Source organism: Cyphomyrmex costatus, unplaced genomic scaffold, assembly GCF_001594065.2.
Source record: "Cyphomyrmex costatus isolate MS0001 unplaced genomic scaffold, Ccosl1.0 scaffold567, whole genome shotgun sequence".
NCBI classification, from domain to species: domain Eukaryota; kingdom Metazoa; phylum Arthropoda; class Insecta; order Hymenoptera; family Formicidae; genus Cyphomyrmex; species Cyphomyrmex costatus.
The window spans coordinates 151,437-166,884 of NW_017279855.1; the positions used below are offsets into that span (position 1 = coordinate 151,437).

The 15,448-nt window shown below is 36.4% G+C and overlaps 1 protein-coding gene across 9 annotated transcripts in view; it reads right to left on the minus strand.

The window, feature by feature from the left end:
• Positions 1-15,448, minus strand: part of Glut1 (Glucose transporter 1) — a 27,197-nt gene that overhangs the window by 5,657 nt on the left and 6,092 nt on the right. For 3 of the 9 annotated variants that reach the window (XM_018546630.1, XM_018546628.1, XM_018546631.1), the window contains exons 3-12: positions 12,023-12,215; positions 11,350-11,460; positions 10,900-10,995; positions 10,645-10,805; positions 9,851-10,210; positions 9,424-9,655; positions 9,112-9,324; positions 6,644-6,868; positions 6,307-6,446; positions 4,839-4,868 (exon numbers count right to left, since the gene is read on the minus strand). In XM_018546630.1, coding sequence (XP_018402132.1) covers positions 4,839-4,868; positions 6,307-6,446; positions 6,644-6,868; positions 9,112-9,324; positions 9,424-9,655; positions 9,851-10,210; positions 10,645-10,805; positions 10,900-10,995; positions 11,350-11,460; positions 12,023-12,215 — 1,761 coding nt within the window. Of the gene's footprint in view, positions 1-553; positions 812-4,838; positions 4,869-6,306; positions 6,447-6,643; positions 6,869-9,111; positions 9,325-9,423; positions 9,656-9,850; positions 10,211-10,644; positions 10,806-10,899; positions 10,996-11,349; positions 11,461-12,022; positions 12,216-14,488; positions 14,512-15,448 lie in introns of those variants that run through there. The other 6 variants (XM_018546635.1, XM_018546632.1, XM_018546629.1 and 3 more) reach the window with 6 other exon arrangements.

The window sequence follows — 15,448 nt, forward strand, 5'->3', positions numbered from 1 at the left end:
TATATATATATATACACGTAACGATTCATTTCACAGTTTCTAATCTTGTACTATTATACAGCGTTTCACTGGCCTGTGTAGTAGAAATTTACGTATATACTTACTAAGAATCAAACAATATATTCGGCAGCCTGTGTGGCAAGTAACACTTGACGGAAATTCGTCAGGAACAACCTCCTACCGAAAGGATCAAAGGGAGTCCATCCGTAATTTCGACAAACGAAATTATGGTACATACATATTTACACATTTTTTTCGTGTAGAAGATACGATTTTTCTCACGAAGTCTCGCCGCACATCGACTTCGACTTCGCTTTGCGTTGTTACACAAGAAATCAAAGTCGATCTCAATATGTCGATCGCGCGTAAAGCGTAACACGAGTGAAAGGAGGAAACTCAATCCGGATAATTATAAATAAAGAAACATTTATTTTACAGCATAAAACCATAAATTTTACGATCTTAATTCGGTAATGCCGAAATATTCGTTAATATTGTATAATACTAATATGAGCAATCTCGAAGTTTTATAACGTGAATTACATAGTGCGTATCGATTAACAGTTTCGCATTTCAGTGAGTACTACAGTGTCTCGTGTCATCCGATATATAACAATGTATATTAGGTCAATAACAGTCTTGCGGCTGAGGTACCGGTTTACGATAGTCTTTATTTTCCGAGTCAACAGCCAATTCGATTGCTGATTAGAACGTTTAGATTTATAGTTTATCGGTAGCGTGGGTATGGTTGGCAGTGGTGGCGTCAGATAGGACGGTCTCCTTGCTAGAGTTAGTGGCGAGCTCCTCTTCCCTGTAAGACAACAACGTTACATGGCAATCGAGCCTCGAATCGTTTCAGTTTTGTCAGAGAAATCCTATTTACTTTCGCGCGAATCTGCATGTGTTTTGCAAGTTTGTTCTTTAACAAGGATACCGTTGGAACTGATCCTCACCAATTTTAATGAACTGAGGGTGGATATGTTGTACACAGCATAAAAAATATTAGATTTATATCTTTTTTCTGTGCTTATTTCGAGGTTTAGGGAAACAGCCTCTCGAAAACAATCGGATTTTTCTTTCAAAGCGAATTTCATCGAAACTATAAGAGATAGAGACAATAGTTTATTTCGACGTTGTCCGAAGACTAACTTCCACATTTGTTAGGCTTTTTTGGTATTGTAAGTTTTGTTTTATAAGTGCCAGGGAATCAACTTGACGCATTAATTCCCAACCTGGAGGACCAGGAAGCATTAGATACGATCCATTATATTGAGAACCTATAATTTAACGCTGGTGATCATAGATCTCTTAATCACGAGATGGAGTCATTTTCGGTTCCCAACACGCGAAAAATCGCCTGTGGGCGCAGGTGGGATTGAACTCGGATCTACAGATCACGAATCGCGAATCACTCGCATCATAGAACAAACTTTCCAGAATGAAAATGGAATGACTTCAACAATACATATAATTAAAAAAAATTTTTTTTAATTTATTTATAATAAAAATTATTTATTTGTTTTTATAAAAACAAATAAATAATTTTTATTATAAATAAATTAAAAAAAATTTTTTTTAATTTATTTATAATAAAAATTATTTATTTGTTTTTATAAAAACAAATAAATAATTTTTATTATAAATAAATTAAAAAAAATTTTTTTTAATTTATTTATAATAAAAATTATTTATTTGTTTTTATAAAAACATTTTTTTATTATAGTACTTTTGAAGCCATTTAATTTTCATTCTGGAAAATTTTTTATCTCTTAATACATATAGTTTCGACGATATTCGTTTCGAAAGAAAAAAATTGATTTTTTTCCGAGATAGAATTTCATTCCCTAAATTTCGAAATAAGTACCAAAAATATATATGTCTAATATTTTACAACATAACCAATCATTAAAATCGGTGAGGGTCAGTTTTGACGGTTTCCTTGTGAAACGTGTAGGTATTAAATGCATTCTCTACACGGACGAGTAAAAAGAAAACGTTCAACTCTTGTTCCTCTCTATCGTATCTTCATCATATCTCGAACTATCACAACCGATATCTCTACTGATCTCTAAAATGTACTGTACTATCCAATAGAATAGCAATCAGAATTAGTAATTGCAACGATAAAACGACACGCAAGATAAATGATGCGTGATCTATATCTACGACAAAGATCTTAATTGAGAGCATAGCGTTATAAATAAACTACTTAATTTTTTTAAATTTAACGTAAATTTAAATATCAATCGACCGTTTCGTAAAAATATATTTTACAATAATGTTTTTAATGAATTATTGTGTTACATCAAAATATATTTTATAATGATTTTGCAGACTAGATGATTTCTCGAACATTTACCGTCCCGAAACTTTTCCTTTATCGCGATTATTCTGTACAGATCAATTGTACCGATATCAAACTGCGCTAACTGCTGTTAACTACATCTCCCTTTCTCGCCTAGAGATAGAACTGTAGAAATAAAAGGAAAATCGAGTGGCGCGCTAACACAAAGGTTAAAGTCAGATTGTAGAGATACAACTCAGCATAAACATTTACTTTAACATTGTTACAAGCAGAGCGATCATATTGTTAGTTTGTTACTCATTAAGCAAACAAATTTACAGGCGAGTGAGTAAATTCACACCACACTTAGTATTTATATCTTAAATTCTCCAACACCGTATCTCCGTTTCCGAAAGCTTTTCCCCGTGATACGCTGCGAAAAATGTTGGATATGAATAAGCATTTACTTCGTTGGTATGTAACTTAATTCTAAAAACATTCTTACTTTTTAATTAACAAATTGTGTTGCTCTAATCAAAATTTAGGTAGAATAGCTGAATTTAATTAGAACAAATTTTTTTAATTAAAAAATAAGAAAGTTTTTATATAAATCACGTATCAACAAAGTAAATAGTTTACTCGCATCAAATATTTCTCTCGGTGTAAGTATAATACAAACGTGTTTAATTGCGAGAAAAAAGATCATAAGTGCACGTTATCTTCAATCGAATATTAGTTACCATTCAACAAGAAATATTACGCTGATGCGTTTTAGTCAGCTCATCTTGAAACAAACAGATCGAAAAAATTGTCTCTATAAATCATAAGCAGCGTAACCAGCTATCGACTTAGCTACCTTGACAGATAAAATTCCTGTTTTAAATCGTTGATGAATGTTTCGGCAAAACCTTGATTAAAAATAAAAGTAAAAGGAGAGAAACCGAAAAGGAACAAAAAAATATGTCTTGTATACGAGTTTATCGAGAGCTGCACTGATTAATAAAGGAAAACTTGATTTTTTCACCGCAGAAATTAATTAAATCCAGATCGCGTATAAATTATCGCTTGCGATATTAACACAACGACGAATATAAAATGATGCAAAGCGACGGTCTCGACTGCATTCGCTCTGTAAAATTAACTCTCCGTATTCAAGATTTCGACATAATTGACGATGCTCTGGTTCTTCCTCAAAGATCTCTAGAGCTTCTCAATCGAACGTACCCTTTATCCGCGTCGAACAAGCATTTTTTAGAATCCTGAACATCTTGAGATTTGAATTAATTCTAATCAAAATGTGTGTAAAAGCAAAATTATAGCTATTTTTTGTAAATATGAAAAGTAGTACTTTATATTTTTCTTCAAACGCTCCCATTTTTCAATCGCCAAATCTCTTGGAGGAAGAGCCACAGCTTTACGAGTTGCATCGAAATTCCGAAAGCGGGTCATTAAGTTTACAGAAGCGTCCTACTCGCCGATCACAAACACGTTTGTGGCATCGTATCTCTTAACACAACTCAGGAATCACTTTGGTACGCCAAACAAGTAACGTAAGCACTAACATGCAGTCGCACAGTACAGCGCCATAAACTCGTGCCAACTATCGACATAAAAACTGTTCCAAGACTCTGCCTGTCGCCGAAACATTTAACTGGGCATTATATGTACGCTAAGAGGAGCATGCTGTAGAATACAAGGCTCCAAGGAGGAAGTCAAGTGATCGGGGCTGTTATGTATGTGATTTCAACCACGGGTGTGTTCGCGAAGGCAAAAGTTTCCCCGTGTTTTCTAAATATACGAGCATGAAGTATGCAGAAGCGCGGATACGATCAAAGAGATTGTAAACACGATAATTTATTCCGAGGTAAAAAAAAAAAAAATAGGATCTTCGAACGGTGATGACAAAGTGTGGAATTATGCGAACATCATTGGGATTAGCCGCGGGCACGAACGCATTACATATCGATTACATAATAGCCCTGACGAACTTTTAGAAACTGTGAAATGTATCTCCACAAAAGAAAAACGAATAATTTATATGGTAACAACGTATGTTCATGCAATGCTATATGTATGTCTGATTCTCTTTAGTCAGCCTGACTGACTACTTAATAAAACGGAGACTCGCATTAGCTGATAGTAAAGATGTTTCGACATGCCAGGCCTTTTGGAAGTCATGATAACCGCGTGGCCGGGTCAGGATTATTTTTTAAATCGTTCAGCACAGTCGTTCGTAATCGTGTCTCAACGATTGCAAATTTTTTATTTTTCTTCTGCCTTTCTTCTGTATTTTAATGTTTTCCAATATCCCGTTAAAGACGATTTTAAACTAGTTTTTTTTTTTTTTTTTGCAGAGAAAGGCATTTTACTTGTTCATTGAAGAATTACGGGTGTTTTGTTCAACGCATAAAAAATAATCCCTCTTTTCGATGTAACTAGTGGTGTCTTTGGTCATTTATCTTCATGCAGTTAAGTAGTAATCGGTATGTTCGGTATAATATATTTCGTAACAAAGCCACCACAGTAACAGGAAATGTGTAGTAGCAGGACTCACCCATAAAGTCTGCTGTCCCGCAAGCTGCTCCTGCTCCAAATAACACAGAAAGCACAGTTACGATATATCGAACACAATTGTAGTCGTCGTAGTAACGAAATACGGAAATCAACGAAAATTATTCAATTATCCAGAGAACCATGAAATAACTGATTTATTGAAATGATACATATACAATACGTTAAACAAACAGAATGTATCCATTTGGCCTTGAAAATATAACAATAAGACAGCATCGCGACTCGAACCAATAACGTGTACATAACTCGAAAGGAGAATCGCAATGCCATTAAGAAATCAAATAAATTGGCATTTTACATGACCGATAATTCCTACGTAATACATAGCTGACACGTTTTTACGATCCTCGCCCGGAAATCTAACAGAATATCATCTGGACTTATATAAGAGGATCAACAGCGAGATAGCTGATTTGTACGTCGTTCCGCAAATGAGATGCTAAAATTACGTTCTGTGGTGTTTACACTTTTCAGAAACTAATAACCTACGGTTACTGCTTCATTTTTTTTTTTACACTTTTCTCGTACAATAATCTCGTTACATAATTCGCAATGCCGTGCACGTTATCTCTTCTACTTGCTATTCGATTAGTGTAGCGTCTTACTCGCAAGTATATGTAAAAATGTACGTACTTTTGCAACAACTTAACGAAAGAAGTTCGAAATATCGGGATTTGCATTAAAGGGTAACCAAGCGAGTGACGAAACTTTAAGGCGAAATTTACAAACTACTTTAGCTTGTACTTATAAATATGTACAAATAATGTTCTCCCGTTTATAAATGAAACTTAATTTCCTCCCCCTAAAAAGAACGAAAGTTATCACAGTTCAACTTCTGTTATTGCTTCGAACAAGCAGCATGCAAAAATGCGTAGCGTAATATACTATCCCGGGAATTATAATACAATAGAGAGAAAATATTACGAGATCGTATTAATAAATTATAAAATTCCTTCTCTCTTAAAGATTCGAGAAGTTCCTATTATAAGTAACAAACGTATTCGTTATCGAATATATAGATAGACGGACGGATGAACGTTCGGACGGATATATATAATAACAGTACACCAAGTACAGTACATAGGATAAGTTTATCTGAATCTCTTTAACTCTCCTTTCCTCGTGCAATTAACGGTTAATAAATTGTGCGGTTATTAGTTCGAAAATTGTAAATTTCGATTTTTTTTCTTACTTAAGTTTAAAACGTACCCAATATAAGTCGAATCAAAAATAAATGGGATACAGATTGAGGGGAAGGGGGAGATATCGCGGATTTAAAGCTATACATACGTATATACATGTATATATATATATAGGTATACCAGAGACCTCCTTTTGAAAGAAATTAAAGAAAGGCGGATGCAGAATATATATCCAACTATGTATATAACATTTTGCTATTATGGTACGTACTGGGGAAGGTAATAATTTGCTTATGTGCTGCATACCTGTCGTTACCATGCCTGAATAAAGCTAGAATCTCTTCGAATGTTTTATTCTTGGTCTCAGGAACCTTCTTGTAGGTGAAGATCCAGAAGATGGCTAGAAATGCACTGAACGGTAGGAACGTGTAGTTTTCAAGGCTACTCTGTAACACGCAAATATAGCACGTTTATAATACGTATATAATTGTTACGTTCTATCATATCAATTTTAATAACAAGTTAATATAACAATTATAATTATATTATTCGTTAGCGTTTTCTTCCTTTGAGTTTAATTATTTGCAATTATTCAATGATTAGAGAAAGTTTATTTAAAAAGAATCGATTGTGGTCGTCTTACCTTCATGCTTGGAAAACCGATGCCAACCAAAAAATTAGCCATCCAATTGACGAGAACCGCTATGGACATGGCGGCTGGTCTAGGGCCTTGCGAGAACAGCTCCGCTGTGATCATCCAAGGTATAGATCCGGGTCCCACAGCGAAGAATACGACGAAGCACAAGGTCGACACTACCGAGATGTAGGACATCCAGTCGATCATTTCCTGCACATAGCCAAAGAACTCCTATCAGGCAGTAGAATTGTGTTCTTCTTTCCTGAGCAGCTGGAGGAGCCTCAGGAAAAATAAAAATAAGAAAGTACGGCAGGCCAGGAACTCAATCGAAAAACTTTCGGATAACACATGTCGAACGTATGCGTAATAATTCGTAATGCCGCATGCGGTGCGCAGCTCAACCCTGTGTAATGAAAGGCATTGGCATTGACAAAGTGATTGCGGCAAAGTATTCTGTATAACGACAGAGTGCCTTGTTATGTACATTACAATCTCTCGTTAAGCGGTGAAGCACGGTACGCTGCTTTCCATGATGAGTGCCAGGATTTGCTTTGACCTCAATTAGAGTGGTAATGCGATCAGTCGTACGCGCAGAACATCTATGTGCAGATGGTCTCGAATCGAGATATCTTAATATTTTCAGAAAAACTGTATTATAGCTGTACATCTTTTCTTTCTACAATTTTTACGCACGAAAAAAACTGAACCGTGTGTCCTCACAATATTCTCATAAGAATATTATACAATTTATAATATTCTTATAATACTGTATAAAAATTACAATTCATTCTTATAACATCCTCGTAATAATCTTATAGGAATGCAAAATGCAAATTTATACGACAGGTCTTCTAATTAGTAGTAGTTGTTACAGAAAAATGAATTATTCTTTCTTGTTGAAAATCCCGTAACGTGAAAGCATCGGTGCTAGACATTCAGCAGCTAAAGAACCGCTAGTTTTATATACAAAGGATAATAACTGATATTAGGGACTTCGCGAATAACATGTTAATTGTTGATGTAATGTGATATATAGAGAGTGACAGGTTTGAGCCAAGTAGAGAACATAGGCTGATTAATAAACGGGAAGTAAATCTCCTCCAGACAGTCACGAAAGAGGTCGTCAGTAGTGAAGGGGAGGAGGGAAGCGGGTTTCATCAAAAAGCAGAACTACTAGTAAGCCAGAGTAACGAAACGGCGTGCTATATACGAAACATGCGACACTTGTCGTCTGCATTGCTCTCACATTTTTTCTCGCGCCTCTATATCGATTGCTTAATTACGCGTTCAGCTAGTTATTCCACAAAAAAAGTTATTCAAAATAAGACTCGTATTTAAGCAAACAAAACCAAAACCAATAAATGAGCATAAGGGAGAAATTTAGTAAAAAAAAAAATGACGATATCAAATTTATTCAAAATAATAATGATATATATGTAATAAATTAAATATTTTTTATTTTTTTTTTTGCTAACTTTATCTCTTAATCTTGCTTGTTGGCTTTGATTTTATTTCATTTGCTGAATCATTATAATAATAAAAACAATTGTTGAACATATCTATAACATTTAAAATATCTGTATATTAAGAATTATCTATTTTGTTTCGTATTTATATATAAAAGTTATTTCGTCAAAAAATGTATGTACGTAAAGTATACGTACGTGTCCATGTATCGCGATATAAAAATTTCTACGGCGCAAATGAATGAAACGGCATGCGGGTAAAGGATGTGACTTATAGGCTACATGTGAATGGCGGGAAGAAATTAAAATGAGTCGATTCTTTGATGCAAATTTATATAGATATAATGGTGATTCTCACTGTCGGTGCAGTGCCGCACTCCAGCTGTGAACAAAGTGTTAAGTACACCTTTCACCAAGGTGCATAAAGTGCCAAAGCACAGATACGTAGCTACAATTCACGATCTTGTGATGCGATTTTCCTGAATAAAGCATAGTTTTTAACAGTACGGAAAAGTATTAATAAATAAATCCGCCATTATCAATGGATCTCGATTCATCTTCTCTCTCTATCGAATATTTTTCCTCAAACAAGATAAATTATTCTATGTAACTATTTAATATATAACGACATGTATTATTTTACTATTAAAATTTAAGTTACAAAAGATCTTGCTTCTTCAATTATTAACTCCTTTAAAAGTCTAATCAACGTTAGCGAGTTTGTCGCTAAATAAGCATATGGTTTTAAAATTTTTTAAATTCTTGTGATGAATTTCTTTTGATATATACAAGCCACAATTTATTAATAAAAGATCATATAATGAATATTTGCGAAAAAATTTCGGTATCCGTAATATTGAATTTTCTGTATCTATAAACGCTCTGTTATTTATCGAGTATGCAAGCAATAAAAAACTTTGACAAATTGCCTGTTGCAGTCTATCATTAAAATAATAACAAGTACAATAAACATGTGTGTGATAAAAACGCGTTAAAATTCCAACTCACCTTTATGAGAAACGAAATTGTGATGAATATTGAAAAGATAAACATGCCACCAAGACCATACAAGTGCAACGTACGCCTTCCTGTCCTATCCATGAGTGGGATAGACACTAGCGTCATACAAACCATGATGGCACCTATGCCAATGGTTGCAAACTTGGCACTCTCGTCCGTTAAACCAGAACTAGTGAACAGATTCGTGGAATAATAAAATACCTGGAACACGCAATAATTTTACATCAGATCGCTCCAATTAATTCATTCTGATCGACAGTAACAAAAACGAGAAGGCAATTGAACAAAATAGTTACTTACGGCATTGATACCCGAAAGCTGCTGCGAAAGTTGCATAACCACACCAATAACGAGAGGTGCTCTTAGAGTTGGACTGCATATAAGCTCTGTCATTGATATCGTGGACTCAGCTTGTTGAGCTCGTTCCTCCGCTCTCATCTCCTCAATGTCTTCTTCTACTTGGTTACTGGCTCTCAACCTTCTCAAAGCTTTTCGAGCCTCTTCCTCCCACTGTTTAGTAATGAGCAAATATCTGAAATAATTTTTTTTCTATTAATAGACTGCGGCATCGCTTGTGTATCAATTAATAGAAATGTAAAAGATCATGGGCGGTATTTTATTATTGTATAATCCTTCGATCAGGTTCTTTGAAGAATAAACTTAAAAACATCGGAGGAACAAGATTTCTTTCAACTGTAAATAATTCTACATAAATTTCGACACACACCTTGGAGATTCCGGGCATACTGGAAGCAGCAGTAGCTGTAGAATGGCAGGACAGATAGCTAGTCCTAAGAGAACGGGCCAACCCTCGTTTGTTCCAAGGATTTGCTCGATGCCCAGCACCTGGGAGACCAGGAGGCCCACCGTAACAGCGAGCTGGTTCACCGTGCCTAGGCCGCCTCTCAGGTTCAATGGCGCTATTTCCGATATGTACATGGGAACCAATGAGGTGTTCAAGCCGCAATTAACACCGATGATAAACCGTCCAAAAAACAGCATCTCGTACGACTCAGCAAGTTTCGTGAAACCCATCAGGCACGCCCCCACGATGCCCAGCACGTTGTTTAGCAGTAAGCCTCCCTTTCTGCGATTCAAAGCAGAAAGCCAATATCAATATTCTGTCTCCTTCCATTTTATGATTTTCCGACAGTCATTGTTCCAGAGATTTCCAAATTATAGAACGCGATGTTATTCATTACGAAAATTCTATATCAAAGCTATACTTAATAAATGTATTTATTATATTAAAATTTTCTATTGAAAAGATAAATTGAAGAAAGGAGGAAACTCAATACGAATATAATTTTGTGAAAGAAAAAAGATATATTTATATTATAAATTATAACATTTTTTCTTTCATAATTATGTATGTTATGTATCACACCTTATATATTATAATTTGGAAAGCACTAGCCTCTTGTTCAAATAACCCCGCACTAATTATATTAAAATTTTTCTATGTAATTAGTACGGGATCTTTACGGAACCAATGTGAATATCGTTAAACCAGACACTGACCTGCCAAATCTGTTGGCAATTGTCCCTCCACTGAAACCACCCACCATACCACCGATCGCGAATATGCTCACGGCCACGGAGTATAACGTCTTAACAGAATCATCCGAAATATCCTCCCCGTACCTATCCTTGTACACATCTTTCATAAAATTCTCTATGTTCTGCAAACAATTTGAACGCAATACATTATACGAGCGTTCGTTAGTGACAATTATTTGAGACGTGTACACAGACTCTTTACGTTGATAAACGTACCACTTCAGGCGCGTTAATCACTCCAGTGTTGTATCCAAACTGCAACATTCCCAATACGGCTGCTAATATCGCGTACGACAGGAAAAGCGTCAGTCCCTGTAAATACCCGGATTTATCGTTTGCATTGCGTGTGAAATATAATTAACAATACATACGCATCACATATGTATTTAGCACAACATATAAATAATAGGAAAGGGAGTGCTAATGAGGTGCAGCGTAAATACAAGATAAAATAAAAGTACAAAAACGTATAAAATTATTCCACATAATTTTTATTAACAGCATCATGAAAATCATACATCGCTAAAGAAAATAAAAAATCATAAATGATTTTAAAAAATCACGCACACATACACGATTATTCACGGCATAGCAACTCAAAAGTTAAAACATAATAAAAACAGATTAAATGAAGAAAAGCAACATTGTTTAACGCCAGGAAGTCACCTGCTCCAGTAGCCTAAGTTTTCGCCGATGGGAGTGCTCTTCCAGTCGATTCACGTACTCTCGTAATTCCTCTATCTCTTCCTTGACCTGCTGTACCGTATCTAGTTCTTGCTGCGTGTCAAGAAAAAGAACACCTCAAGTACTTCCGTACATACCAAATGCAATTTTTACATTATTGAAAGAGCGGTAAGACGCTCTTTCAGTAATATACAAATTTATATTCTTAGACATCAAACTATTAATCTGACTTTATTCTTTCCTCTTTTGTTACGCCATTGATTTGTGACAATTTATCTACTCGTCTTTTTACATATTCGCAATTTTATCCCTACTTTTAAATATATAAAATCAAACGGTCTCTCCGAGTTTTTTTATTATCAAAAAGAATTATGAAGTTACCTCGTAGTAATTTTTCATCGTACTTTAATCAACATGTAGCAAAACGTGTTTACATTTGTTATATTAATATTAAAATTAATAATTAAACATCTAATTTAAAAAAGAAACGAACGCATTTTACTTTGAGTAAAACTAACATTAATTTAATCCCTTTTAAAGTAAGATTCTCTCTCGTGTTTTCTTTTTCGTCTCGATATTTGGTTTAAATTGTCAGTCTGAAAAGTATAAATAAAAAAAAATAAATAAATGTATAGGCACGTCAGCTGGAGTGTACCTTAATCGTGACCATGTCCCGTTTCACCTCGCTGACCTCGCTCTGACAAGACTCTACGCTCTTCGTGAGCTCCTGCAGCTGCGTGCGGATCTCGCAGAGAGCGACGGTGGTCTCCAGCTGGCGGTCACCCCGCTGCAGCTCGTCCAGCTTGGCACTCAGGTTCATACTCATAACGCTGACCTGTTTCTGCAGACTGTCCCCACACACACAATCCCCGCGTGAATCTCGCTGATTCGTACGGGAGAGCGGTTCGACAACATGTGTCGAGCACACTGACACTAGACGTTCAAGGCTAGAGCTATTGCCTAAGTCCCTAAGATAAGTTCCAACTACCTCCGCGCTTAACTGCCGAGCCTCTCCGCCTGCGAGACCGTTTAGCGCGGCGCGTTTTATGTGCATATATGATATCATCTAAACCGCATGTACTTGAAGTATGAGGATGCGACGTTGTGTAGAATGAAAAACAGAAAAACGATTCGACAGGTGCAAAGTGCGGAACACCTTCAACCCCCGAGAGCTCGAAAGCGCGGCGAGCCGGCGTTAGCTCGGCAGCCATAGGGAATGTTGGGTAGATGTTGTAATACGTGAACGAGATATATATAATGTGTGTGTATATATAATATATATATATATGTACACACACATAAATATTTTTTATAAATCGGCTCTCTCTCTATATAATATACAATATATTTATGTAGTAAATATGTCAAGTTGCAGAAAACAATAGCAGACAAAACACAAACGCCACTAAAAGCACGTCTAGGGTGTGTGTGGTGAGTGTGAAGGGTGATAGACACTACAGTGGTAATATACATAGTGTGTGTATATATATATATATATATATGAATACAAATATATTCTTCGCAGCTGTGCACATATTAGATGGAAGTTTGTGAATTCGCATGTGTGTAGATAGACATAAGTAGGTACAAGTGTCTCAATATTTGCTGAAACGTCAAAATGATATTCTCCCCGTTTGTGAAAAGTCTATGCATATAGGATCTCGCGAACCTAACCGTATCGCCTCTGTATCGCTTTACGTATAATTATTTCTATGGCCATGATGCATGAATGTGAAAATGAATGAAAATGGCTGATATCTCGCATCCGCTTTATGCGTATAGAATACGTATCGTGAAGGATCATGAGACGACTTTCGAACGACTCGGTGAATTGGCAAACTCATCGATCGATGTGCACAGCCAAGCAGAAAGGGTGACTTAAGATGAGAATGTAATAGAATAGAGCGAGAGAAAGAGAGACCGAAAGTTTTTTTTTTTTTCTAATGCAAGATATATGATGAGTGACAGGTGAATAGCAGAAATGAATGAGCACATGATTCGAAGGCGCGGACAGATGAGACGGAAAGTAAAAGACGACGTAGGAAGAAGACAAAGGGATAACGGGCAAGATAGACATAGAGAGACGGAAATATGTACACTTATCAAGCAAAGGATTGCACCACCTCCCTAGTCGAATAAACGGGGAACAAAGGCAGGTCTAAGAAAGGCGGAAGATTGAGGGTTTAAGCATCCAAGAGTCCATTCGAGGAACGCATTCAGGAATCAAGTGCAGCTAGTGATCTATGCATCCAAAGATCGAGAGATTAAGTAATATCGTGATATGATACTTGATTGGAATTATAATTGTTTCAGAAGACGCATAACCAAAAGTGGTAGAATTCTATTTTTGATATGTGTACATAAAGACAGAGGCAACCCTCGTGGAAAAATATAATTGGATTAGTGGAAAAAAAAACTATTGGAACAAATAGTGTACAGTGGTGTACTCGATTTGAATGGTTTTCCAATAATTTCCAATAGTTTTTTCGCGAGTCCAGTAGTATTTTTCCGTAAAGGAAGGGAGAGAAAGAGCGGGGTAAAAAGAAAGAGAGAGAGAGAGAGAGAAAGAGAGAGAGAGAGAGCAGTGATGATGTTGTCATGTACCTGGGAGGTAGGGAGACCATGGCTGTGTTCCGAAACTACAGTAGCCTCTATGCCTCCCCACTCACTCCTCTTGATTCAGTATTTCGTCTTATTCTCACAGAGATCTATTTGTTCTTTGCTTTGTTCACACGACAATGTACGTACGTTGGATTATCCACCAAATCCAATCAATTGACTCTGAACTGCTTGTTGTCAAGTGGTTGTCCACAACGGTAACGTACACGGCGGGAGGGGGTATAAGGCCCGACGACGCCCGCCCCTGCCTCCTCTCTTATCTCACTCTGTAAAACTTTACCTAGTTTGGAAACACAGTCGTGGTTCAGTCATAAAAATCATGTCATAATGATATATTCGCTCGCATTTAGTAATCGTGACGTCCAATTCGCTTCTATATGTATATATAAGTATATATATTTCGAAAAAAAAAAAAAAAAGAAAAAAAAGGAGACGGAGCCGTCACGTGTGAATGGAGAGACTTTTCACACATCACCATGCGACGCACCGCCAGCTTACTCACCCCTGCCTAGCTGCCCGCGTCCACAAGCGAGCTTGCACAATTCGAATGGCCCATCACTTTATGCGGAACGAACAGTCGGCAAAATAATTTACAAAAATTAGCATGACCTCATGAGTATGATAAAGAGAACGAGACACGCACACAAATAAGTCACAGCGACGGCACATCGAGCGACAAGATAATGCGAGTAGTAGTGTGTAGTCTTACGAGGATCTACGACACGCGCGCAACCCTCGAGGCTGGAAGAGGATGATCGTGCTCGTGATTAACAATTTGCGCTAACATAAAAAGTGAATGTGTTTTTTTTCGTTTTGTTTTGTTTTGAGCTACTTGAAAAGCACGATAGATTTTTTCAGCGAACTTTGTAATCCATCTATTACGTCAACGGATAGGATATTTCTTCTCTTCCTCTTCTCTCATTTAGAACACTTTTTTTTAACGATTATGTAGACAATTTCATTGCAATCGCGATTCTTTTACCAATGACACAACGGAATTTCATCGCTTCGTTGAGAATTAATTGCCTGTGTCCCGGTATGTATGCCGTATACATAAACCGGATATGCCATTACCGGTGCTCCGGTTTTTACTCCTCGTTTCGAGCTCTAGCGAGTGCTATTGCGGGCTTATTTGTGCACCTGACATCGAGAGGGAGACATGATTTTCGAATATGGAATGAGCAATCAGTGGTAAGCCTGCGAGCGCCGCAGCCAAAAAATTCATGTAACAACGGTATAATATCGGTAGTGTCTGATCATCGACTTGTTATGAGACCGAGAAGTGTGTAGTATGTACAAGAATAAGTTTAAGAGCGAGTGTGATTTATGTATAAATGATGAATGGCATGGCACAAAGCCTTGCATTGCATTCTCGAATACATAGAGAGTCTATGTCTATATAAAATAATAAGCGGGGAAGACGTCCGTTTCTTTCTTCTTTTTCCTTTTTTTTTTTTTTTCC